This window comes from Podarcis bocagei (assembly GCF_964188305.1).
Source record: "Podarcis bocagei genome assembly, chromosome: 10".
NCBI lineage: Eukaryota > Metazoa > Chordata > Lepidosauria > Squamata > Lacertidae > Podarcis > Podarcis bocagei.
Window position 1 is genome coordinate 10,315,545 of NC_138135.1, and position 27,585 is coordinate 10,343,129.

At 47.9% G+C, this 27,585-nt stretch overlaps 1 protein-coding gene across 4 annotated transcripts in view; it reads left to right on the forward strand.

Moving 5' to 3' along the window:
- PLXNA4 (plexin A4) overlaps positions 1–27,299 on the forward strand; it is a 623,585-nt gene extending 596,286 nt beyond the window's left edge. For all 4 annotated transcript variants that reach the window (XM_081209755.1, XM_081209758.1, XM_081209756.1 and 1 more), the window contains 4 exons: positions 580–749; positions 5,466–5,678; positions 21,334–21,484; positions 22,761–27,299. In XM_081209755.1, the coding sequence (XP_081065881.1) occupies positions 580–749; positions 5,466–5,678; positions 21,334–21,484; positions 22,761–22,856 (630 nt within the window). In that variant the 3' untranslated portion in view covers positions 22,857–27,299. The remainder of the gene's footprint in view (positions 1–579; positions 750–5,465; positions 5,679–21,333; positions 21,485–22,760) is intronic.
- The last annotated feature ends 286 nt before the right edge of the window (positions 27,300–27,585 follow it).

Genomic DNA, 27,585 nt, shown 5'->3' on the forward strand with positions numbered 1-27,585 from the left:
ACATTCCTGCACTGCAGGGGGTTGGACTAGATGATCGTCAGGGTCCCTTCCAACTCTACAACTCTTATCTTCCTAGATCATTTCAGTGGTTTGGGAGGCATGTAGCAAGAATCAGTTCCGCAGGCTGGAATGCTGCACAACGAGGAATCTGACAACTTTGGCAGTTGTGCATTCCGGAGTGAAAACATTTTGTGACATTAGAAGTGATGTCATAGATCTAGCCTATTCACACATTGGTTCAGAAGCCTTTTGTCCTCCAGTGATGGGCCTGCTTACCACCCGCAACACCACACTGAGAGCCAGTGTGGTGTAGTGGTTAAGAGCTGTGGACTCGTAATCTGGTGAACCGGGTTCGCTTCCCCGCTCCTCCACATGCAGCTGCTGGGTGACCTTGGGCCAGTCACACTTCTCTGAAGTCTCTCAGCCTCACTCACCTCACAGGGTGTTTGTTGTGGGGGAGGAAGGGAAAGGAGATTGTTAGCCGCTTTGAGACTCCTTCGGGTAGTGATAAAGCGGGATTATCAAATCCAAACTCTTCTTCTACTCTTCTTCTTCCTCCTTTTGCTCTCCTCCTACCAGGGCACTTTACAGAAGTTTGTGGATGACCTCTTTGAGACCATCTTCAGCACAGCGCATCGTGGGAGTGCCCTGCCCCTGGCCATCAAATACATGTTCGACTTCTTGGACGAGCAGGCAGACAAGCACAACATCCACGACCCTCACGTGCGGCACACTTGGAAAAGCAACTGGTGAGTGCAACATTGTCGTAGCGTCATAGGGTTTGAATGGACCCCAATGGTCATCTATTCCAACCCCCTGCAATGCAGGGGTCAGAGCTAAATAATCTCTAACAACTGGCCATCCAACCTCTGCTCCAAAGCCTTGAATGAAGGAGAACCATCCAATCCACTGTTGAACAGTTCTTATCATCAAAAAGCTCTTCCTAATGTTTGGTCAGAATCTCCTTTCCTGTAACTTGAATCCACTAGTTCAGGTCCTACCATCCAGAGCAGGAGACAACAAGCTTGTTCCCTCTTCCATGTGACAGCCCTTGAGATATCTGAAGATGGCTACTCTGTCTCCTCTCAGTCCCTGTTCTCCAGGCTAAACATCCCCAACTCCTTCAACCGTTCCTCATCAGGCTTGGTTTCCGGACCCATGATCGTCTTGGTTGCCCTCCTCTGTACTCCTTCCAGCTTGTTGATATCCTTCTTAAACTGTGACACCCAGAACTGGACACAGTGTTTTCAGGTGGTGAAATATACTCGGAGTCGAGAGTGGATTTCATGCTCTTTATTCAGCTCATAGTGGTGAGGAGGAATGGAAGTTCCCCCAGAATGTCTGCTTTATATACATTATTTACACAATCGGCCCCATGTGATTGGCTAATTCTGGTGTTCACCTGTAGGCCAATCAGGTTGCGGATTCACTTCCACCTGGAGCTGGATTGGGTGGCTCCTGTGGACCAATCAGACTGCTGCATTCTGGACCCTATTGTTCTAGGACCAATCGGACTGCTGCCTTTTGGATCCTATTCAACTCAGTACATAACAGGTGGGGTCTGACCAAGGCAGAATAGAATGGTACTATCACTTCACTTGATCTGGACACAAGGCTTCCCCACCACTCCACATACGTGCCCCACTCCCTCCCTAAAGAACAAGTTGGTTGAATGCCACCCAAGAAACCCCCTCAGTTGTTGTTTTTTTAAATGGGGGCTTGGTTAGCACCAAGAAGGGTATCTGATGGAGCCCACAGCTGCCTCTTTGGGTACCCCAGCTGTAGGCTGCTGCTATATTGCGTGGCGAGTTCCCGACCCCCCCAGGTAGAAATAATGACACATGACACAACTATTAAGGTTAATGGGTTAAAAAATGCCACAACTTTATTGCTTACAGGTGATGAGCGGTATTGGCTTAGGCATTGGACCTAACTGACTATATCTGACTCCAGCCCATCTGCTTGAAGTCCAGGAAGGGTTAACCACCAGTAGGGGGAGTCCTGCTGATGCACATCAACTAGGATCTCAACCAGGGTCACCGATTGGGGGCGTGCCTTAGGCCCTCACCTCCATAGGCTTCTGACAGGGCCACACCCCCTGGAATCCTTTATCAGACTACCCTTCAATATGCGGGGCAGGTGATGGCACTACCTCCCCTCTTCCATCTACAGAACAATACCAATGCCTAACCGCCAATTCCAAGAAAGTTGTGACGATTTGCTACGAGGTAGGCGAAAACCAAGTGGCTGGTGCCAATTTGCCAAGTGGAAAAATTCCTACCAGGCCCCTCAATGGCGATCAACAAGTTCCGTAGCAAGGTCAAGGAACGAAAACCTTATAGGGTAGGAGGGTAGGAAAAACCAGAACAGCTGGCAGGCGGCAAAGAGGGAGATCCCCAGCCGCATCCTGCCTTAAATAGGGCAGGCCACGCCCCCAGAACCAGCCGATTGGCTGGCCAGGGTGTGACATGGCCAGGAATCCCCCCAATCGCGTGGGGGCCTTGAAGCCCGCAACCCCACCTCCTCTGTAGGGCAGAAGTGGCTTTCCATGGAACAGGAGCCACACGCAAAGATCAGCGGAGAGGGAGGCTCCCTTTCTCACTGTGCCAGTCTGCTAGGAAGTGTCGCAACCTTCTCTGCAAGAATCCGAAAGACGCTGGCACGTCTTGAGATGCAGCCGAGTGAGCCAGAGGTGCTCTGAAGCATCTCCTCCATGCTGACTGGCAGGCTGTCGGCATTGTACAAACATAAATAAATAAATAAATAAATAAACAAGAGAAACTCCAGGCAACCAAAGCAGCTTTCAGCTAATGAAACATTAGCATATTATTAACATCATCTGTGGCACTAATCTAAGTCTGATTGAAGCCACTCAGACTAAATGAGCAGGAGGTTTATTTAAGGGGGGTGGGGGGGGGAGAGAGAGAAGAAGGTGGGTAGAAGGGGGGCGGCGGCTTGAGAAACGAGGGGAAAAATGATCTCTTCTCAGTCAGATTCAAATGATTGGCTTCATTCTTCCAAGCTACTGCTCTACATATCTTCTGCTACCAGATGCTGGGAGAAGTCCCTTGACTCAAGGAAGATTCGGTAATAAGTTGGGATTCAAGTGCAATCGACAGAAATAGCCAGGATTTTGTTAGGGAAAGAATTGTGTTATCTGGCAGTTCATGGATCTTACATATGGAGGACGTGGGTCCTTTGAAGGTAGCTGGACAGGTTCGGAACAGGAATAAATTTTGAAGCAGTCACCATTCCTGTTTAGCTTCAAATGGGGTGCACTGACTACAAGGCTGGCAAAGGAACAGCGCCATTGTTCTTGTTATGTAATTCAATATTACTCTGATATAATTATCATCAGCATCTCGTTTCATGGGAGCTCAGGGCTGCATACATGGGGATTATCCCATTACAGCCAGACAACGAGCTGTTTTAGCATTTGAATGCACATCTAAATGCACATTTCTAAACGTGCTTCCTCAAAATATGGGCTTTCAATGCATTTTTATACTTGCTTGCTTGCTGCTGAGCTAAGAACTTGCAACAAAATATTCTGTAGGTGTGAAGTCTGGCAGGCAACTGTTCATCCAAAAGATGTCCCAGCTGGCTTCTGTTGGAAGTGTGCACCATTGGAGGGTAAAGTCAAGCCATTATAGAGTTAGAGCGCTTGCTATGACTGCAGAGATCCCTACAGGAGAAGCATGTTTTCTTGTAGCTGGGGCAGATGGAAGCGCCCAGTTCTTCTTTCTGTGCTCCATCCAGAGGTCATATCTTCTCTGATCACTGCTAGGGATGCATGACCTGATTGCCTGTCTCCAGACACTGTGGTCATTTGCAAGGATACCCACATAGCAGGGTTGATGTTGGATTGCAATTTTCAATTTACTCACACAGTATTCCCCATGTCTGCTCACTGGTGCACTCTGCCAGTCGTGCACAAGTGGCTTCCGTGCCACAGAGCACCTTGGACCAGTTAAGGCTGATTGGAACTGATGGGAATTGTGGTCCAGGGCATTTGGAGAATACCAGAATGGTGAAACCTGGGCTAGGAAAATGATACCTCTTAAAGAATTTCACTAGCTAACAGTCCGTTTCTGGGCTAACTAAAAATGCTGGTGTTGATCATCTTCAAAGCCTTGAATGGCTTGTGAAGGAGCATCTTTCAGACCAGTCAAGGAGACTCTGCTTAACAGCCCACCATTAATATCCATCAGGTTGGTGCCAATGGGACGTGGGTGGCGCTGTGGGTTAAACCACAGAGCTTAGGACTTGCCAATCAGAAGGTTGGCAGTTCGAATCCCCGCGACGGGGTGAGCTCCCGTTACTCTGTCCCTGCTCCTTCCAACCTAGCAGTTCGAAGTCAAAGTGCAAGTAGATAAATAGGTACCACTCTGGCGGGAAGGTAAACAGCGTTTCCGTGCGCTGCTCTGGTTCGCCAGAAGCGACTTGGTCATGCTGGCCACATGACCCGGAAGCTGTACGCCGGCTCCCTCGGCCAATAAAGCAAGATGAGCGCCGCAACCCCAGAGTCGGCCACGACTGGACCTAATGGTCAGGGCTCCCTTTACCTTGGTGCCAAATATATCCCTTTGTTTTCCTTTGGACCACATCAGCAAGGCTGAGAGCAGGGTCTTGTTGTCTGGGCAGTCCAGGACCTCCATACACACTGCCCAGGCTTGCACCCTGGAGGGGCCACTTCAGGGCTGCAAATCCACCCCTCACTCCTCCACTGTCCCTCCCATTTGTAGTTTCTCTCCCTACAAATCTCCCCATGCATTTGCCTTAAGAGGACAATATGAGACTGGGAACCCCATGGCTTGTGCTTATAATGTATGGTTGTGCCTAAGCTGGGAGCAGTGGTGTAGTAGCACAGCTCCGGGACTCTTTTTCAGAGCAGGAGCAGTGATGTAACCTTCCAGAACACCAGAGGAACTGACAGGCCATTCTTGCAAGTGAATGAGGTCACAATGCAAGTGAATGAGGTCATCATGAGGCTTTCAAGTGTGGTTCTGGTAGATTAACATAAGGTTCGTCTATACCTTCACTTGTCCCGTGCTAGAAAGCATGGGTCCATGTGGTTTTCCTCTTGACCTGGGCTTTCTGGGCATGGATCCGAGCAGTTTTCCCCTTGCCCCACTCCTTCCCCAAGGAAAACTCTTGGGAACAAGTGGGGAACATCAGGGGAAGAGGAATTGTAGATAAGCCTCAAGTCAGAGAATAAGGAGAATAATAAGAGACTAGATATCTCTATCCTCTGAAGGGCTTCAGACTTCATGCCAGCAGTTTAAGCTGCAACAGTTCTTTGCAAGAAGTTTGCATATCTAATTAAAGCAAAAGGTTGCAATTCCATTGGCTGAAGACTTTTTGTTAACACTTGAAAGTGTTTTACAAGGTGAACCTGTACAGCTGGAAGTAAGCAAATTCCTCTTCCTTCCTTCCCTCCTTCCTTCCCTCTTTCTTTCCTGAAGCTTGCCGCTAAGGTTTTGGGTGAACATGATCAAGAACCCACAGTTTGTCTTCGACATACACAAGAACAGCATCACTGACGCTTGCCTCTCGGTGGTAGCACAAACCTTCATGGACTCCTGTTCAACCTCAGAGCACCGTTTGGGCAAGGATTCCCCCTCGAATAAGCTCCTCTACGCCAAGGATATCCCCAGCTACAAGAACTGGGTGGAAAGGTATGTCCCACCCTATCTTGCAACACTAGAACTCAGGGCTGTCCGGTCATAGAATTGTAGATCTGGAAGAAACCCCCAAGGTCATCTAGTCCAACACCCTGCTATGTAAGTGGTTAGTAATAGGTTCAGTTAGAAGAATGTATGTTTCTGCATAAATTAATTTTTGGAATTCAGTGATGTGATGGTGATCATTGGCTAAGATGGTTTCTGAAGGACATGACAATTATATGTATGTTTGTACCCTGCCCACCTGACTGGGTTGCCCCAGCTGATGGTGATGTTATAAATTTACAGACCTACATTGGCTCCCAGTATGTTTCCAAGCACAATTCAAAGTGTTGGTGCTGATCTTTAAAGCCCTAAATGGCCTCGGCCCAGTATATCTGAAGGAGCGTCTCCACACCCATCATTCAGCCCGGACACTGAGGTCCAGCTCTGAGAGCCTTCTGGCAGTTCCCTCACTGCGAGAAGCCAAGTTACAGGAAACCAGGCAGAGGGCCTTCTCAGTAGTGGCACCCGCCCTGTGGAACGCCCTCCCACCAGATGTCAAAGAGAAAAACAACTACCAGTCTTTTAGAAGACATCTGAAGGCAGCCCTGTTTAGGGAAGCTTTTAATGTTTGATGTTCTATCACGTTTTTATTATTAGTATTCTGTTGGGAGCTGCCCAGAGTGGCTGGGAAAACCTAGCCAGATGGGTGGGGTATAAATAATAATAATAATAATAATAATAATAATAATAATAATAATAATAATATATCATCATCTCAGGGCTATTATTATTAGCTCCTCTGGAGTGACGGTCACCAACCTAGATGGCTTTAAAAGAGGATTAGACAAATTCATAGAGGAGAGGACTATTGAGTACAATAGTCCCAGTAAATTGCAGGAAGGGAAAGTGATCTGTTGCCATCAGCCAAGAGTTTCGCCTTTCTCCTCTTTCAGCACAGCCCTCCCCTTACATATCAGAAGTAGTGGATAGAGCATATGTACACATCAGCTGGCACCTCCCCACAGCAAATTTGCGGGGCCGAGCGGAACGCTATAATAGCATTGTACGATTTCATTGGGTAGTAATAATACTTTTGAGTCTTTGGTGTGCTCCAGATAAGTTATCTTGGTAATCCTTGCAAAAGCCCCAAATGTCATCGGACGGTATCATTTATTATCCCCCATGCTGTGGAGGAGGGGCTAAGCCTGAGAGGGTACTTAAGTCCATCTAGCGGGTTCATGCCTGAGATTAGGTGGAATTGAATGAAGGATTTCCTAGCTCACAGCTCTTAGCAGATGCAATGGCACCCTGTGCTTAAGGAGAGGGAAGAGAAATGGGCATCTGTCAGCTCACTTCTGCCACCAGCTTTGCTTCAGAAATGGAAGGAAGGGGCCAGGTTAGTCTCCTCAACGAAATTGATCCTGGGGCTGGACCGACTCCATGATGAGGAAAAGCTATGTCAGGGAAAGGTCTGAATCAGAGGATTGGGGATTGCATTCTCAGGCAGATCAGCTCCTCTTTGAAGAGGAGGGGGAGATCCCCCCCATTTCCAGCGGTTTCAGTAGAAGAGAGAGACCCAGACACTGAGCAGCTTCGGCAGGAGTTGCCTAGTTATGAGATAATGGAAAGCGAAACAGAAGGGAGGGAACAGCCAGCAGAGATGTCATTAGAGAGTGTGGGGAACCCTCCCTCCCCAAGAACTAGGAGGTCCGTCCGTATTAGAGAACGTAGAATGCAGAGAGGAGGCGGAACTTCCTGTTGGCGCCCAGGATGTTGCTGGAGACAGAAGGGGGAGGGTTTAGAGTAGCCAACTCTAAATGTGGAGAGATGCCGATTTTTGCTTGCAACCAGATGACTGAATCAAAAAGACTATAAAATATAAACTGCTTGTCAATTCTTGTATGTGTGGTGTAGTGGTTAAGAGCGGTGGACTCGTAATCTGGTGAACTGGGTTCGCTTCCCCGCTCCTCCACATGCAGCTGCTGGGTGACCTTGGGCCATTCACACTTCTTTGAAGTCTCTCAGCCCCACTCACCTCACAGAGTGTTTGTTGTGGAGGAGGAAGGGAAAGGAGGATGTGAGCCGCTTTGAGACTCCTTCGGGTAGTGATAAAGCGGGGTATCAAATCCAAATCCAAGTTTCCGAAGGGAGGGGAGGACAAGGATTTCCCTAGCAAAACATAGACCCCTCCCCACCAAAAAAACCCCCTCACCATTAAAAGTAACTTGGATAGGTTTGTTAAGGACAATTATTTGCTCTTGTGGAACGACAAAAAATCTGTGACATACTTTCGGTTCTAGGTAACCCCTGCAGAAGTAACAAATGCTGTTTGCCTTTGTTCAGGTGAATGTAGCCTGAGTTTGCAAACTCAGCTGTGAACCACTTCTGCCTCTTTCCCTATGCTTGTTTCCCTCTAGTAGTTAAGAAGAAGAAGAAAAACTTGGGTGCAGTATGAAAACTAGGCCATAATTAAGCAAGGTAGCTCCAGAGAGGCCCCTTGGTTGCTAAGAAACTGCCTTTGCAGAAATCGAGGTCTCCGGCCGCTCCTAAAACTAATTATCTGGTCAAATCGGAACCCAGCGGGGCTGCTGGGCTGAGAAGAATTGCCTTTAATATTGACTACAACATGGAAGTCTTTAGCTGCCTTGGGCCTCCTCCCACCGGCAAATGAGTTTGCCTGCGCCCAGGAAAGGAGCAGGCAGCACTTTCTGCACACAGGAGAGAAATTGAGAATTTGTATTGTAACGGACAAAGGTAGCAGTGCCTGCTACTTAACCTGCGAGGGCCTCCCCCTTGGGCAGTGGTTGTGCCAGCAAAATCAGGGACAAAAGAGGCCGGTGGAGCCTAATAGGCTTGCATTTTTCTTTTGAAAAACTGCAGCGAAATGTAAAGTGCATTCTAACGGGATAGGAATGCTCAGCAGCAGCAACAGCAACAAATCTTAAGTATTTCTCTAGTTCTATATTCTGGGACGAAACTTCAGGCACATTCCCTTCAGCAGGGCAAAGAAAGCCATAAGTAGGTCATACGGTTGCCTTGCTGTGCTTATTTAAATCAGACATGGGGGACCTTTTTTTCAGGTTCCTTGTGTTCCCTTGTGGACAACCTTCTGAGCCGCAGACCAGTGGCAGGTGAGGCCAGAGGCAAAGGGGGTGGAGGAATTAATGGAAAAATCGCCTCTGTACAGTTGGCCGGTTTCTACATACAGTGGTACCTCAGGTTAAGTACTTAATTCATTCCGGAGGTCTGTACTTAACCTGAAACTGTTCTTAACCTGAAGCACCACTTTAGCTAATGGGGCCTGCTGCTTCCGCCGCGCCGCCGGAGCACAATTTCTGTTCTCATCCCGAAGAAAAGTTCTTAACCCGAGGTACTATTTCTGGGTTAGCAGAGTCTGTAACCTGAAGCGTATGTAACCTGAAGCGTATGTAACCCGAGGTACCACTGTACATTCATGCACAGCCTGCTCCATCCAAATGAGCAAGAGGCATTTATCAGGGTTCAATCCAGACAAAATAAAACAGGGAAGGGATGCAATGAAGGGCCAGTGAGGAGTGCGAAGAGAGTCCTGAGAGCTAGATACAGCAGCTTGGGGGTCTTGAGCTTCCTCACCCTGATTTGAATGTTTTGGTTTGTATTCAGCCACGTTCTATTCAGAGCAGACTCTAGACGTACCAAAGTCAGTCATGTCCCGCAACTTCAATGAGTCTAGTCTGAGAAGGACTAGCACTAGCTACGACTTTTCATCTCTGGATCCGTGACTGAAAGCTCTTGTTCTTTGGGACAGGGTGAGGCCCAAGGAGATACCATGTGCGGTATGGCCCACCCACTAGAGAATCTTCTGCTATTCTATTTTTTACAATAAACAATCTTAGTAATTGTGACCGTGGTTTATATTGTATGTGTGGTGCCTGATGATTTTTATGGTTATTGCTGTTTTTCCTTTTGTTGAAACAAAATAAAAAAATTCCTTCCAGTAGCACCTTAGAGACCAACTAAGTTTGTTCTTGGTATGAGCTTTCGTGTGCATGCAGACTTCTTCAGATACACTGAAACAGAAGTCAACAGACCCCTATATATAGCGAGAGGGTGGGGAGGGGTATTACTCAGAAGGGTGGTGGGAAGGGGTGATTGGCTGATAGGTGTGTTAAACTGTTAACAACTGCAATTGGTCTTACAGGGAAAAGCAAGGGGTGAGATGGCTAAAAATAGCTATATCATGTATAATGAGATAAGAATCCAATGTCTCTATTCAGACCAGGTCTCTCCATGGTTTTAAGTTTGGGAATAAGTTGCAATTCAGCAACTTCTCTTTCCAGTCTATTCCTGAAATTCTTTTGTAATAAGACAGCTACTTTGAGATCTTGTATATCCTAGGAGACTGAAGTGTTCTCCTACTGGTTTCTCTGTCTTGTGATTCCTGATATCAGATTTATGTCCATTTATCCTTTGGCATAGGGTTTGGCCTGTTTGTCCAATATAGTGAGCTGAAGGGCACTGTTGGCATTTGATGGAATACACAATGTTAGAAGATGAGCAATTAAATAGTCCTGAGATGGTATGTTTGATGATGTTGGGGCCAGTGATGGTGTTGTCTGGGTGTATGTGGCAGCAAAGTTGGCATCTGGGTTTATTGCAGGCTCTGGTACCAGTGTCCATGTTAAGTCTGGTTGTTGTATTATTGTGGGTGAGGAGTTGTTTAAGATTGGGTGGCTGTAGGCAATTAAAGGTCTTCCTCCCTTCCTTTTGTTATTTATCTGAATGATGCCATGGCCTATGGCTAGTGCAATGAAAGTCTATGGTGGTGATGATGATGATGATGATGATGATGATGATGATGAGTATGGCCCACCCCTTGCTTTCTTCCCACAGTGGGGAGTATGGCATGCAGTTGCCCAAGACTTACTGGTTTGAGATTTCTCCTCTGGAAATAGTAAGCAAACAGGTGCTAAAACAGGGATGGGACCTTTTTTGCAGCACAATTCCCTCTATAGGCAACCTTCTGGAGGTGGACAGACATGCCAATGATGGGTGGAGCCATTACCACAAGTCAAGGATACATTTTGACCAGGCAAAGCACTTGAAGGAAAGGATTGGGGCCAGTGGGGAGGGTGGCCTGTGACAAACAGGGTGTGATGGCCTGGGACTCGGACTCGGAACCAGAGGAGTCTCAGTCTACACTGGATCCTTTGTCTCAGGCATCATCTGAACCAAGTCTGGGGCCTGGTCCTGAAGAGTCCCAGTCTGCACAGGTTCCCCTGCAACAAGCACCAGCTGGACCAAGTCAGGGGCCTGAGCTTGCCCTGGCTCCAGATGCGGGGATTACCTCGTTGCCTCCAGCTGGGCCATCACTTACAGCTGCTCCACTACCAGTTGGGTCAGGAGAGGCTGAGGCGGCCCCTGGGTCTAGTAATCCACCGACATCTCCTGAGCTGCAGAGAGAAGGAGAGACCTGAGTACTCGCAGGAGGAGTGCTCACCTTCAGGCAAAACAGGGAGGTGAGTCGCCGGGGGATCAGGACCGGCCGCTACCCCGACCAAGATAAAAGGCTGTCGGACCCCGCCCCAGGTTGCAGGAGCAACATTGCTGTATGCTAGATCCTGCCTGAGATCCTGTACCTGCCCTTGCCTGGTTTCCTGCCACGTGTCCTCCTTTGGCCCTGTTGGACTGACTCCTAGTGGAACCTCTGGATTCTGGTTCGGTCCTGGACCGCGTTTCACGGGTTACCCCCGGGCCCAGCACACAGGATTTGGCTCGGGGAGAGTCCTGATGACCAAGAGCAAGAGGGCTTCATTTCGCCCGGGGATGTGCCACCTGCCCTTTTAAAAAAAGATATTAAGAATGTATGAAGTGCTCTGCTGGATCAGGCCAGTGGTCCATCTTCTCCAACATCCTGTACTCAGAGGGGCCAAACAGATACCTCTGGGAAGCCCACAAGCAGGAATCCCTTGCAGATGACTGCAGTGCCTGGAGACAGGCAGTCAAGTCGTGCATCCACAGTAGTGGCCAAAGGAGGAATAACGGCTGGCAGGACCGCAGAGAGAAGAAATGCCATGGTGCATGTGCAGCAGCAAAACCGGACACCTTTGTCTGCCCCAGCTGCAACAAAACATGTCTCTCCCATATTGGTCTCTACAGGCACAGCAGGTGCTATAACTCTCCAACAGTTTGACCACCCCTCAAAGTGTACTCCTCCATTGTCTCCCAAGACAGTCTGACAATAGGAAGCTGTCTTATACCAAGTCAGACCATTGGTCCATGTAACTCAGTGCTGTCCATACTGACTGTGGCTCTTGAAGGTTTCAGACAGCATTCTTTCAATGCTCAGTGGGTAGATGCCCTCCCATTAAGTTAATGTCCTCCCTTCCAAAGGCAAGTTTGTATGGTGGAATATAAAACTTAGGCGTCTTAAGGGACATGGGAGCTGATTGCCCACATGCTAAACTTTTGTGCCACCCCAGACACAACTTTGTAACTGCAGACATTCTACAGAGGTCAAGGATACCTTCAGCCATCTTTTATTCATCGCGTCTCTTGGCGCTTGAGGTCCCTTCCTCTGTCTCTGAAGTGAGATCAGAGGAGCCAAGATCCAAGGCTGACCTCAGCTCTTTGGTTTCAGAGAAGGACAGTGCAAATTAGCCCTGGAGCCACCGGACTGGACCCTTTTCTTCTTCCTCTCCTTTTGAAGCCCCCTTTGGTGTCAAAGCCTCCTCTTTGGAGTCGGCAAATCCTGTGACTTTGGCAGCGTTTGATGAGCTCTCCCAGAGCCCTAGGGAGGAGCAGATCTTCCAAGAGGGACCGGCTTGTTAACATGCAGTGGTGTGGCGGAGCTGAGAGAGAAGGGGCCGCAGCTGACCTTTGGTTCCTCTCCCTGCTGCCAAATCCACAACACTACTTAGAACTTGATCAGTGCAGCTTAATTGCATTTGTCACAAGCAATAAAGCATTTCCATGCAACAAGGAACAAGATGAAAGGAAGGTACACAAGGAAGGGAGAGTGAAGCCAGAACGTTAAGCTGTTACTCATATTTTTTGGACACACAGAGAGGCACCACAAGCCTGGGAAATGGAGGTGATGTCATCGTTTGTGCCCAGTTCCATGTACACGCCGAGGACCTAATTACAAATGATGTCAGCTGTGTTACCTACAATCACATCATTGATTTTAAAAAAATACTTAATTACAGGTGTAAGGTAAAGGTAAAGGGAACCCTGACCATTAGGTCCAGTCATGGCCGACTCTGGGGTTGCGGCGCTTATCTCGCTTTATTGGCCAAGGGAGCCGGCGTACAGCTTCCGGGTCATGTGGCCAGCAGGACTAAGCCGCTTCTGGCGAACCAGAGCAGCACACGGAAACGCTGTTTACCTTCCCGCCGGAGCAGTACCTATTTATCTACTTGTACTTTGACGTGCTTTCGAACTGCTAGGTTGGCTGGAGCAGGGACTGAACAACGGGAGCTCACCCCGTCGTGGGGATTCGAACCGCCGACCTTCAGATCAGCAAGTCCTAGGCTCTGTGGTTTTAATCCACAGCGCCACCCACATCCCTAATTACAGGTGTAGGGATTATATTTATCATTGGGACTATCAGCACATGGGGAAGAGAGGTTGAGATCCTCCCTCTGTATTGTGATCTTGACAAAAATCACCCCTGCACTTCCATTCAGCTTTGGCGGGAAAGCTCCCATTGGCGACTCGGCAAGCCCAAGAGGCTCAGTGGTTTAGACCACAGCGCCACCTGTGTCCCACATCTACCTGGTGTAGATAATATCGAGTTAACTGGACCAATGTCCTGACTTAATATGAGGTGGCATATTTCTTTGTTTCATTCTTCCAGATTAGAGTTTGTGCAATCTAAGATATAAGATTTTAAAAATTTATTTATAATAAAAAATGTGCCTGCTACTTTCCGGGCAGTGATTTACAGCTGTAACAACAATGTCAAAACGCAACTGCAAATAAATTAGAAAAATACAAAGTAAGCAGAAACAAGAAAGCAACTGTCTATGTCTTACCAGGAAAAAAAAATGTTGAAAAATGCTTTGAAGGAAAAGTATATGTGAGATGAGATGCATGAACAGATTGTGATGGGCCAGAGAAGAAGGGGCAAGGATTTATCTCAGGAAAGGTGGAGGACAGAGGGGACATTGGACAGAGGGAAACATCAAGTTAGGGAGAAAAGGGGAATCTGTTCTGAGAGCGTATATAAAGCAATATAAAGTGAGATGCTTACACTTCCATATGAAGAGGGAAGAAAGGAACAGTTCAAATATCCCATATTTGGCAAGAGAAACATCTGCTTTGGGAACAAGTGTGCGTCATTCCTTCTGAAAGTGTCCTGGTCTTGCCTACTGACGGACAATGCATGAGTCTCTTTCTCTTTCTCTTCATTTTTTAAAAAACTATCGTTACAAATACTTGGAAGAGTCTGCGGCAGAGATAAGTTGAGAATCAGAGGCAGAAGCTGAAGCAGGCGAGGGAGATTAAGGGGCAGAGATGAGTCTGGATGGTGAAGGGTCTCCCGCTCCTGCTAGGACAACCTCCCCCTCTGATTTCCAGCACCAGGAGAGGCATGAAGCGGGAGGAGCAAAGGCAGGCACACAGGTGTAGTCTTCAATTGCTTGGAAGGAGGCCTGGAGAGGAGGAGGCATAGATGACCAGGGGGAAGTGGGGACATTTAGTCTCAGTGACTGATGTCGTGGAGTAAGATGTGCAGGGAATGGGCTGCTGTGATTGTTAGACCCGAAACTCAAGAAGATTGTGTCCTTGCTAATCGAGAGTTAACTCCAACTTTGACTGTGATTTTCTGCGACAGATTTGAACCCAGATCCAAATCTCAAAGTGGACAGGTGTCAAAGCAGCAGGAAGAGGAGAGAAAAGGCCTTTGAGAAAAGAGGGGCAGACTGTCTTGCCAGATTGGTGCATGCTCTAGTCCCGCTTGGACTACTGCAATGCGCTCTATGTGGGGCTACCTTTGAAGGTGACCCGCAAACTGCAATTAATCCAGAATGCGGCAGCTAGACTGGTGACTGGGAGTGGCCACCGGGACCACATAACACCGGTCTTGAAAGACCTACATTGGCTCCCAGTACGTTTCCGAGCACAATTCAAAGTGTTGGTGCTTTAAAGCTGTAAACAGCCTCAGTCCTGTATACCTGAAGGAGCATCTCCACCCCCATCGTTCTACCCGGACACTGAGATCCAGCACCGAGGGCCTTCTGGCAGTTCCCTCATTGCAAGACGTGAGGTTACAGGGAACCAGGCAGAGGGCCTTCTCGGTAGTGGCGCCTGCCGTGTGGAACGCCCTCCCTTCAGATGAGAAGGAAATAAGCAGCTATCTTATCTTTAAAAGACATCTGAAGGCAGCCCTGTTTAGGGAAGTTTTTAATTTTTAATGCTGTATTGTTTTTAACACATTCTCTTGGGAGCCGCACAGAGTGGCTGGGGAGACCCAGACAGATGGGCGGGGTATAAATAGTAAATTATTATTATTATTATTATTATTATTATTATTATTAGTAGTAGTAGTAGTAGTAGTAGTAGTATTATTATTATTATTTATTATTAACACAGAAGTGCGTGTTTGAGGTATAGTTCAGGGTTCCATTGTATTGTTTGCTGCCTCCTTCAGGATGCTGGCGTATTACACGCAAGTGCGCAGAACGGCACATGTGCCAACCGAGTCTGCTGGAGGTCCTTGACTGCAGCTTACCAGGCCTTCAGGAGCCAGAGAGAAGCAGGGAGAGTCAATTAGACAAAAGCAGACACTGGATCTGTCAGATCCACCAACACTTTCCCTAACCCCTCCTTCTCTTGAAGATGGGTGACAGGTCTGGCGTAATAGAGGTGTCTCCGCTCCTCCGACGGGGAACAGGCACCAAGAGCCATAGCTCTGCAAATTAAACTGTCATTCCGTCCTGCACAACGTTCAAACCTGATATCTGGAGTGCTTCACAAGTGCTGCCTCTGTCTGGCTGTCACCCAGCCGCACAGGAGCACCTGGGCTGTGACGGGAAGAGGCGACGAGAACGGGGAGCTGATGGGGGGTGCCAGAGTCTGACATAGAATCACAGAACTGTAGTGTTACAAGGGACCCCAAAGGCCATCTGATTTGACCCCCTGCAATACAGGAGTCCCACACCTCTGCGAGGGCTCACTGCAAGCGCCTTTAAATGGCTCATAGCCTGGGCTCTGAATCGCTACTCTTTTGCACAGGATGTCAAGGATGGATTCGGTAATAAATGAAGCAGATCTCTGTTGACAGTGAAGTTAACTCTTTATTCATACAACTCTTCCTAGTGGCCTCAGTAACTCTTCCCAGTAGATCTTGCTCCTATGCAGCAATTCTCTAAACGGTTTAAAGACCTAAATGGCCTCAGTCCAGTAGACCTGAAGGAGCGTCTCCACACCCATCATTCTGCCCAGACACTGAGGTCCAGCTCTAAGGGCCTTCTGGCAGTTCCCTCATTACGAGAAGCAAAGCTACAGGGAACCAGACAGAGGGCCTTCTCGGTAGTGGCACCCGCCCTGTGGAACGCCCTCCCATCAGATGTCAAAGAGATAAACAACTACCTGACATTTAGAAGACATCCGAAGGCAGCCCTGTTCAGGGAAGTTTTTAATGTGTGACATTTTAATGTATTTTTAACCTTTGTTGGAAGCTGCCCAGAGTGGCTGGAGAAACCCAGCCAGATGGGCAGGGTACAAATAATAAATTATTATTATTATTATTATTATTATTATTATTATTATTATTATTATTATTATTATTCCCAGGACTGAAAGTCTCTGCTTTTCGACCCCCCTAAGGCTCCTCCTCCTCTCCTGGATTTTTCCAAAGCAGTCTCAAACTGTGTCTTCGAATCTCTGACCTCTGTTATGCTCTACTCATTACTCTGCAAGTTCACAGAGACTAGGGGGGAGGGGGAGACTTCCTAGGTTCTTCAGCAGTTCCTTGACCGCCCCCTCTGCTTCAGCCTCCGAGTCTGTACTGCTCCCTGTCACAGACTCTTCCTGCTCACTAAACCCTGTTGCCCTTTCCGTATCCAGCCCCTCTTCCCAATCTTCTCCCTCCGACCTCTCCTCCGTGTCCCATCACCAATCCCCTGGCTCTGAGCTTTCCTCCTCTGGGGGTTCCCCGGCTGTGACATCCCACTCCTCCTCTGCATCCAGCCAGTCCCTGACACATGATCACTTGACAGGTCAGCAATTAGCCATAATCAATTCGGACAAACGCTAGAACATTAGCAGTGGCGAAGTTTTTATCGGTGGTTGCAAGAACCAATGATCCCTATCTTTGAGTCTGAACAAAATTCTTGTTTAACCTGGAGGTAGGCTGTCTGAATTGTGCATTGCTTTGTAATGATTTGTTGGGTCTCTGGACTGTAATAAAGATTGATTGATTGATTGATTGATTGATCAATTAGTAAACATTGTGCCTCAGATTAACCTCAGGTTCGCTGACCCCATGAGAGAGTGTTTGGTGCATTGTGCCCAGAACATGGATGGTTTTCTGGGGTTAGTGTGGGACAAGATTGAGAGTAATCAGGGAGAACAGGGCAGGCCTTAGGACCTGGGGGAAGCAGTCAGGAGATGGGGTGGGGCCAGAAGCCCAGCTGGAAGGGAAGGGTGGGGACAGAGGAGGAAGTCAAGGGGAACATGGTGCAAAAGAGGGTCAAGGCAATGGAGGTCTTGGTGAGCCCAGTGGTTAGCATGGTGAGCTACTGTGCTTGATGGCGGATGGCAGATGTCCTTCCACTTACATGAGTCCAGCTTTCTTCCTTCACCACGAGGATAACAGGGCTTTGCTATCCCAAGCATCATTCAGAAAAGCAGTTTGCACAGCCCACTAGGGAAGATAAAACAACAAAATCGGAAACCGTAACAATTAATTGCACTTTCATTCAAAATCCGATTGGAACTATTTACTGTATTTTTTGCTCTATAAGATGCACTTTTCCCCTCCTAAAAAGTAAGGGGAAATGTGTGCGCGTCTTATGGAGCGAATGCAGGCGGGAGGCTCTGCTCAGCGCTCCCTTTAAAAAGCCGCATGGAGTGTGTGTGCTGCTCTTGGGGGCTTTTCCCCGAGGATGGAGAAGGGCTGCCCTTCTTCCTCCTTGGGGAAAAGCCCCCAAGAGCCGCACACATGCTCCGCGCACTCTCTAAAGGGAGTTCAGCTCTTGGGTGAGCCTTCTGCCTTAGCCGCGCACAGCCTCTTCCAGGCAGGGGGAGCCTTCATCCCGCTGCCCGGGAGAAGCTGTGCACGGCTATCCTATAAGCCAGGACAGCAAGAGGCTATCCCAGAAGCCAGATCCCTCTTGCTGTTCTGGCTTTTGGGATTCAGAATATTTTTTTTTCTTGTTTTCCTCCTCCAAAAACTAGGTGCGTCTTATGGTCTTGTACATCTTATAGAGCGAAAAATACGGTAGCTGAACTAATTCAGCAAAGCTGATGAACTCGATCTAGCCATTTGCACCTCCAGCACCAGCACCCAGCCGCCCCTTGCCTCTTAACACCCCCTAGGTAATGCCACCCACTCCAGAGGCGGGTTCTGCCAACTTTGGGAACCGCTGCTCAAAAGTGTGTTCCGCCATTCCCCCCCCCCCAGAAAAAGCGTGTCATCGTCTCTTTTTGTTTTTCGCCGAGCGTAATCCCAGCGCCCGCTCTCCTCTCCAGCTCTGGGGGAGGGCACGCATGAAATATTTATAAAGAACGTGACTGTCTTTCTGCAGACTCCTTTCGGGAACTATAAATCCATCTCCCCGTTGCCTAGAACCACACACCAGCTGCTCTTGGGTTCAGTTTCCGGCATGCACTGAGTTCACTCTCACTTGCTCGTCTGCTTGATGAGCAGCTGGAAAACTTCAGCAAACTCAGAGGAAAGTGGGACTGAGCTCAAATGGATGCTCTGTTGTTTCGCTGGCACCCGTGGTCTCAGCTGCTTTCTCCTTGGCTGCCGTCATTCAGGCACTGCTGGGCGCAGCTGTCGGGCGGCGGCGAGGGCATTCGTTCTGGGCATGTGCCCGATTTCCTCCTGCGGGGCGGGATCTTGACAAGGCCCTTTGATTCTCTGCCCGACACAAAATGTCTATGTTGGCATCCGTGGGCATCGACAGCAGTGCTCATTCAGTTGGTTCAGGGCAGTTTGGGGTCTCGCTAGGCAAATACGAATTGGACCCTCTGTTGGCATAACCAGTAAGAGGGAACAACGTCCAGCAGGCAGGGCTGGAGATGAGAGCTGGATTCGGTTCATCGTCCAATTCCACAGCATCGGCACAGATCAAGGGGCTGGAAAAATTCCTCTACAAAGAAAGGTTGAAATATTTGGGACTTTTCAGTTTGTTTTTAAAATAATGATAAGCAAGGAGGATGTATCAGATCAAGCATAGTGTGGAGAAATGTAGACAGGGAGACATTTTTTCTCACTCTCTCATAATATTAGTAGACCCTGTATACGTGAAGGAGCATGGGTGACGCTGTGGTCTAAACCACCAAGGCTCTTGGGCTTGCTGATCGGAAAGTCGGGGGTTCAAATCCCCGTGGCAGGGCGAGCTGCCGTTGCTTTGTCCCAGCTCCTGCCAACCTAGCAGTTCGAAAGCACATCAAAGTGCAAGTAGATAAATAGGTACCGCTCCGGCAGGCAGGTCAACAGAAGCAGTTTAGTCATGATGGCCACATGACCTGGAAAGCTGTCTGTGGACAAACACTGGCTCCCTTGGCTTATAGAGTGAGATGAGCGCTGCAACCCCAGAGTCGTTTGCGACTGGACCGAACGGTCAGGGCTACCTTTACCTTTAAGGTGCTACTGGACAGTTTTTTTACTTTTTTATATATTTTGACTGCGTTATACCAACACGGCTCCCTACCTGAACCTGTGAGATAGGTTAGGCTAAGAGTCAGCGGCTATCCCCCAAGATTACCTAGTGAGCTTCTCGGCTGAGTGGAGGTTATCTGAACCCCGGCCTCTCCCAGGTCCTAGTACAGGCTTCCTCAACCTTGGCCCTCCAGATGTTTTTGGCCTACAACTCCCATGATCCCTAGCTAGCAGGACCAGTGGTCAGGGATGATGGGAATTGTAGTCTCAAAACATCTGGAGGGCCGAGGTTGAGGAAGCCTGTCCTAGTAGGACACTCTTAACCACACCAGCAACTGCTGCTCTTAACTCCCCCAGAAATTGGTTTCCCGCTGCCTCCAGCTCCATCTTCCCTTTACTGCGGCAGCCCAGATTAAAGAGGTCTCCCTTGCCTTTCCTGCATCCCCGCTCTCTGCAATGCTGGCACCCGATTCCTTCCCCCTTCTGCCCCAGGAGATTTGGTTGCTGAACTCAGCAGGTGGCTGCAGGCACCGTCGACGAGGCACCTGTCAGCTATTTTGGCTCCTTCTCCTTCTCCGTTTCCCCTAATTATAAAATTGCGGCGGCGCTGGCGTTAGGGGCCTTTTCCGGGCATGTGTGTGTGCGCGCCACTGTGTGGGGTTGCACTGCGCGCGAAATGTCAAATTGAAGAAATTAAAAATGTAAATGACGGAGCCTAATTAACCAGTTGACAGCGGAGCACAGCTGCCGGTGACAGTGACTGATTACCTTCCGCAAATCTTGTCCTCGAAGGCCTGCCATACTTTGGGGGTGGAGAGGAGGGAGGGAGGGAAGGAGGGCATCCGAAATAGCAACTGCCTTAAAGTGACAGCCTCTTGCCGTACGCAAACATTTTGCACTGTATATGGGACTGTGCCAGGCTTGGGTTCTAGGAAGCCCTTTCTGAGCCCTAGACCTGGATGGTGGTGTTTTCAAATTCAGAGTCGCTGGTGTTAATTGCTGGAGCCTGAAGTCCAGTTAGCAGTGGCGGCTGGTCTATTAGCTTAAAAAGCTTCAACCAGGCTTCGCCTTCACAGAAACCCCAAAACAAGAACAGAAATGCAATTGCGGAAGGATGGCTGGATTGTGGGCTTTCAGAGTTCTGCCCCCACCTCCGTCTCAGAGCTACCAGGTCACCGTGTTGCAGAGACAGTATGCACATCTGTCCTTTATTTTTATTTTTTAGAATTCACAACTACGTTTCAAAACAACAAGCCTTTGCAAAGTGACTTGAAATATTAAACCGGCACTGTAACGGGAATTCTGTTGACATAAATGCAGTTAAAAGGAATGCAAACTCAGTACAGCCGTACCTTGGTTCTTGAAGGCTTTGGTACTCATACGTTTTCGCCGCTGAACGCCGAAAACCCAAAAGTAGGTGTTCCGGGTTTCAAACGTTTTTGGGAATCCGAACGTCCAATGTGGTTTCTGCTCAAGTGCAGGAAGCTCCTGCAGCCAATAGGATGCCGTATTTCAGTATTTGAACAGTTTCGGGAATCGAACAGACTTCCAGAACGGTTTATATTTGAGAACCAAGGTATGACTGTATAGTAAGCAATTCCCCTCTAGCGGCAGCCACTGAAAACAATTGTTCACTAAAGCAAGGGTTTTTTTAAAAACCCTTTTCAAAACAAGAAGGTCTGCAGAGTGCACCTGAAAAGGGGGTTTGGCAGATCTCCCCGGGGAATGAGTTCCACGGTCATGGGGCCAGCACTAAGAAGGCCCCGTCACTAGTTCTTGCCAATTGGAATTGGTTTGTTGGTAGAACTCACTCCGACACAACACTTAAATGGCCTCTCTGATCCCCACCAGGTACTACTCAGATATCGGCAAGATGCCAGCTATCAGCGACCAGGACATGAACGCCTACCTGGCTGAGCAATCCCGCATGCACATGAATGAATTCAACACAATGAGCTCGCTCTCGGAGATCTACTCCTACGTGGGCAAGTACAACGAAGAGGTGAGATGGGCTGGGGGCAGGGAGGAGAAGCACCAGATCACAGCTGCTATGAGGGGCGGAAGGATCTGTCGATTTTGGTTCTAATTTTTACAACTTTTTTTTACATTTCTGCATTTTTTTTAATTTAAAAAAATCCTCTTGAAAATTCTTCTAGCATTTTTATGTGATTTTTCCCCCTCCCCCAATAAGCCACTTCTGGTGTGCAGTTTTGACCAGCATTCACATTTTTGTAAACCGTTTCTTATGCACATTTTCCTCCCAATGTATGCATCTATGTAAACATTGCCAAGCTGGGAAACTGCATCGCAGAATTCGGATAAGTGTGAATTCTGAAGGCTGGATGTATTCCAGTCTGCATATTGTTTCAGAAGGTACAATTCTGACAAATTCAGCTTTAAACGTGAACTGAATCAAACTTGCCATGTCTCTGGATTTTTCACAGTGTCCCATGGTTTGTGGGATGAAAGGCCAGCAGCCTGAGACCTCCAGAACACATTTTATTTCATACAATGTCTACTGTGAATAATGTATATGCCTAAAACTCCCACCACCCAAAGTACAATAGAACTTCCTTTGCATGTCTGGACCCCTTGGCAAGTCTGGTGATGGGAATAGGCTTTCCTTGGCCAACAATCAGCTCAGCAATTGTCACCTCTGGGCACTTCCTGGAGTCCCTATTTTTCAAGGGCAAAATGGTGTTGGAATGGAGGAAACTGGCAAAGGAATTGATTTTATATTATTGTTAAAGCTAGGTAGGGACACAGGTGGTGCTGTGGGTTAAACCACAGAGCCTAGGACTTGCCGATCAGAAGGTTGGCAGTTCAAATCCCCACGACGGGTTGAGCTCCCATTGCTCGGTCCCTGCTCCTGCCAACCCAGCAGTTCGAAAGCACGTCAAAGTGCAAGTAGATAAATAGGTACCACTCTGGTGGAAAGGTAAACGGCGTTTCCGTGTGCTGCTCTGGTTTGCCAGAAGCAGCTTAGTCATGCTGGCCACATGGCCCAGAAGCTGTACGCCGGCTCCCTTGGCCAATAAAGCGAGATGAGCACCACAACCCCAGAGTCGGCCACGACTGGACCTAATGGTCAGGGGTCCCTTTACCTTTACCTAAAGCTAGGTAACTTCCCTGAGCTGCCAAGTCGAAAGGATACACTGATGCATAATATTTGTAACGTTTAACAACTTTAAAGATGTGCCCCCCACCCCGTAATTTCCGTAACACGTTTGACATGACCAACTTCAACCATTAAGATGTCTCTCTTCCCTCTTCCATAGATCCTTGGAGCCCTTGATCAAGATGACCAGGCCGGGAAGCAAAAACTGGCCTACAAACTTGAACAAGTTATAACCCTCATGAGCATAGACAGCTGAGAACTGCCCTACCAGGGGACTCCCTGGGAGGGATTTGAAACAAACATACAAACAAAACCAAGCCGTGCCTCAGTCAAGAACATCCTCTTTACCAAGTGCAAGTTTCTGATTGGCCGTCGAGCGGAGTCACCGGAAACAGCTCTCGACTCCTCTAAGGCTCGCCCGCCAAACCTATGGACGCCAAGCAACTAGGCCTCAAGGACTTGAGGGACGTCTCTGCGGACGGATCCCTTAGTACGGGGACCATACAGGTGGAGCTCCCTCGTCCACAGATTTCCCACCCCCCCTTCTGCCTTCTCCCTGGAGCATATCGTCATATCATCCGTTAACTAACAGAGCGGACCGCCCTGGTTCGCCTCTGTCAATGCTGCTTTTACTGGCTCCCTGCGGGCTCGGAACCGTGGAGCGGGAAACTAAACTCAGTGTTATTTCGAAGCTGCGCCAAGGCAGGACTTTCGCTCTCTTGCCTCTGGAGACCCCGGCAGAGTGGGAACGAACTTGGTTTTTCCCTCCCACTCAGTAGTGCTGCCGTACCCCACTCTTCATCCTATGGGGAGGACCCCAGTGACTTTTACCTCCCTCCTTGGGACTGGCATGGCAGAGGGGTCCCTGTGTCCTGTGAGCTAACCGTGTTGTCAGCTGCTCTTCTGGGATTGGGCGGAGAAGGAATGAAAACCACATATTCCCCATTCCACAATTTTCATGCATTCATCTACATTTTGTTTTTATACGTCATCATTTTCAACCTGTGCCCCACTGACTGTGAAACTAAAAGGCAGCCACATTCAAGCACACACCTTTTTTCCCCTGAAACTGTACCTGTCTCTTCTCTTTTTGCTTCAGATGCATCTCAGTGGGGCATTTATATCCCTTCCCAAACCAGCGCGGCTTCACATTGTGCAGTGAGGCACTCTCACCGTTGCAACCGGAAGCAGTCCCCTCCCTCGCTTTTTCTGTACAATCCCAGGCCGCAACTTTCTGTATCTTTCTGGCTAACCATCCCAAACAATAGAGCACAAAAGAAATAACAAGAAGCCTTTGATCTAGACACAGCACAGAGTTAAACCCAGAAATAAGTACCAGCAGATGACAAGACGTTGCACCCCAGGTTTGGGGTAGGGTTCAGTAAGAAAAGAGACCCCCCTCCTAAGCATATTTATTCTTTCTTTAGTAGTAGCAACAGACCGAATGGATGTTCAAAAACAGGAGGGAGCGTTTATCATTTGCAAGGATGATTGGCTGGGGCAGTGTAGCCTGTGCAATGCTTTTGCCCGCAAAATTGCAGCTGGAACTGGATTGATTCGGCATGTTCTTCTTCTTTGGTTTGATGCATTCATGTAATCATGTAAACACATTCCAACCAGAGCAAAGCAACTTTGCATTGCATTTAGTTTAATGACAGAATTCAGCCATGCTATCTTGTTGAAATCAATGAGACTCAAAGGCTTCCCTCCTGACTGGGCCATGTCCCAAATTTGGAAAGCAGGAACTAAATGCTGGTCCAGAGCTTTTTGCACACTTAAACACAGCCCCTCACGCATTTCAGAATCAAGTACAGAATCAAGTACAGAATCAAAACACACACTTCTGGCATTGGCATCTGCCTGCCGAAGCTTGATGGATCCAATCCACTGTACTGGAGACCATTGAAATAAATAAATAGGCTTCAGCTTTCTTTAAGTCTGTGCTGAGTCATCATGACACATATTTAGCATCAATTTTGGGTCTTTCTCCAGTGCTCTTTGGAGAGTAGAAAAAGAAACCCGAGTTTCGTTGATGAAATTTGCATCCCGTCAAAATTAGCATCTATTGTTAAACTCAACAGTGTTTGAGTTTCCGATCTGAATGAATTTCCATTTTAGCACCGACACAAATTCGTTTTGCCTGAAATAAGAGGTGGGCAAAATATAAGCAGAAGCCACCTCTGTCACAGTGACATGGAGAGCTGCCTTATAGCAGGTCAGACTGTTTATCCTCATGTTGTTTACCCTGATCTGCAGCAGCTCGCTGGCGTTTCAGACAAGAGAGAGGCTTTTCCCCTCACCTGCTGCTCACTTGGGTTTGTTTTCCAGCTGCACATGGCAGGAATTGATCTTGCAACCTTCTGCATGCCAAGCATGGGCTCTGCTGCTGAGCAATGGTCCACCCTGAAGTCTAGATTCCGCAATGGCAGTTATGAGTCGCTCTGCAACACCAGACATTGACACTACCTACCTGGAGTAAATATTTTGCCGAGTAGGCAGTCTTGTACCAACGCTCAAAAGCACCATATAGCAAAAGCCGTTAATTCCATTAGTGCATTTCCCAGCGGAAGACTCAGCAACAAGCCCAGCAAGGTGTAATTCCCAAACTCCTGGGCTATGGGCAATAATGACACGGTTCACTTCAGCACTCCTCTGCCTTGTTCCAGGGCTGCCCAACCTCACTGTGATATCAGAGCTGGTCGTTCGATGGCTGGTCATTCGGAGGCGAGGCAGGCAGAGAGGTCAGAGGTTAAGGATGGGAGTGTAGGACCAGGACAAGCTGCAGAAGCACTCAATCTTCTTTCTCCTATTTTTCACTGTGAAATAACCGTGCGTTGGGTCACTTTGCCATTAATGTGACGCAGATCCTACCCATCACAACTGTGCTGTGAACATGTTTGCGAGGATTAAAGGGAGATCAGAAAGTCCCATTCCCACCCTGTGCAACCACGGAGCTTAGGGGGAATCCTTTTTCCTGGCCCAACAGTCGTTTGTTTGTTTGCATGCATGCCTCCATTCGTTCCATCTCCATTTCTTTTGGCCTTGAGTCAGCTAACGTTGGTGTGCAGTACAGGATTAACCACTAGGCTATGTCAGCTTAAAAAGCTTAAAAACGGCTTCTGTTATATCTACGTATCTGAGAGTGCCTCTGGATGGCGAATGCCTCCATCCTGCTTCTTTAGAAATCCCCATCCTTTACATTTCCCTCATCCCACGACAGGTGTGAAATGACCCTGTCCTTCTTGGTGCAGGAATTTAAGTTACGGGCTGATACTGGTCGGAGGAGCAGAATCATGGAGCCTGGTACATTGCAGGGGGCAAAAGTGGGACCTCCGCAATTGCTTCTGCAGGGTTGTGCGGATACAGGAGAAGAGCAGGGTTCACGGGACCAGAATCCAGACGTTGTTGCTCATTTCCACAATATCTGGAGGGTGGAGAAGTCTTGATTTACCATCACAGAACTTACACTTTATGCTCGTTCTCCTGGATCGCCAACGGACGGAAATGATGAACGGATGGAAAGCTCCGGGCTAGGAGAGAGAAAAAGTTTGTCTCGAATACAGAAAATGCTTTTAGACGTGGAAGAAACCAAAGGTTTTTGACAAGCGAAGTGCCACAGGTGACAAAGGTGGGAGATGCCCCCCCCCCGCATGGCTTTCTCCGATTCTAAAATGAAAGCGAAGCTGGCGGGAGAGATTCCCAAAGCGTGTTTGGGTCCTGGTTTGTTTGCACACACGAGGAAGGAGAAGGTGGGTTGGGTACATCCGAGATATTGGGGTGGGAAAAACAAGACCACCTGATTTTGCACAGCTGATGAGGAGGAAACAGGAAGGAACTGAGACTCCGCATGCTCCTGGTTTAAAAGGTTTTTTTAAAAAAAAACGTTGATGGTTTTGTTTTTTAACATTTTTTTGCTAGCACAGACTCGATCAGGTTTTCGTTTCAAACTTGAGCCCCTCAAAGGAATGAACAGAACGTATCAAAATAACTTGTCAGAAACGGGAAGCAGTGTGCGAACGTCCGCACCCCTAACCCCCCACCCCATCGATTTCCTCTTTTCTCAGACCTAGGCGTTTAAAACAAATCTCTATTTTGGTTCTTTTTTTATTTTTGTATCTCATAATTCATATTTGTTGTTTCTTAGTTGATTTCTTTCTTTTCTTTTCAACCTTGGAATTGTGCCACAATTGTGATGTGAATGTGTGAGCTCTTATCCCACCAAGCGCCTCTGTCTGCAGTCTTGGCTTCTAATTCCCCTCTTCATTTTCTGTTTATGTGTATGTAACCTACAAATGAAGGAAGCAGAAGGAATAATGCATTATTCTTTGATTTCAAGGATGAGCAGATATCAATACCCAATACAGTGGTACCTCTGGTTGCGAACGGGATCTGTTCCGGAGCCCTGTTCGCAACATGAAAAGAACACAACCCACAGCAGCACGTCTGTGCACGCGCAGGTTGCAATTTGCCACTTCTGTGCATGCGCGTGACATCATTTTGCATGTCTGTGCATGCGCAAGCGGCAAAACCCAGAAGCAACCCTTTCCGGTACTTTCGGGTCACTGCGGGACACAACCTGAAAAAACGTAACATGAAGCAAATGTAACATGAGGTATGACTGTAGTAACAATTCAGAACCCAAGTATGGGCTAATCTTCCATTTTAAACACTCAGCTTTCAAATGCAAGGTTCCCCCCCCCCCAAAAAAAAAAAATTTGGTCAGTTTGCTAAGCGTTGCATCACTTTGTCACAATCCCCTTTCCCCCTTGATTCCTGACCAATTCACCTTGTCCCAAATAATTGTAAAAGTCCCGCAGCACCTTGAAGATGAATAAACATATCGCAGCATGAATTATATGAAGCTCAAGCCTACTTTGTCAGATAATAATAATAATAATAATAAAATAATAATAATAATAATAAAATAATAATAATAATAATAATAATAATAATAATAATAATAATAATAATAATAATAATTTATT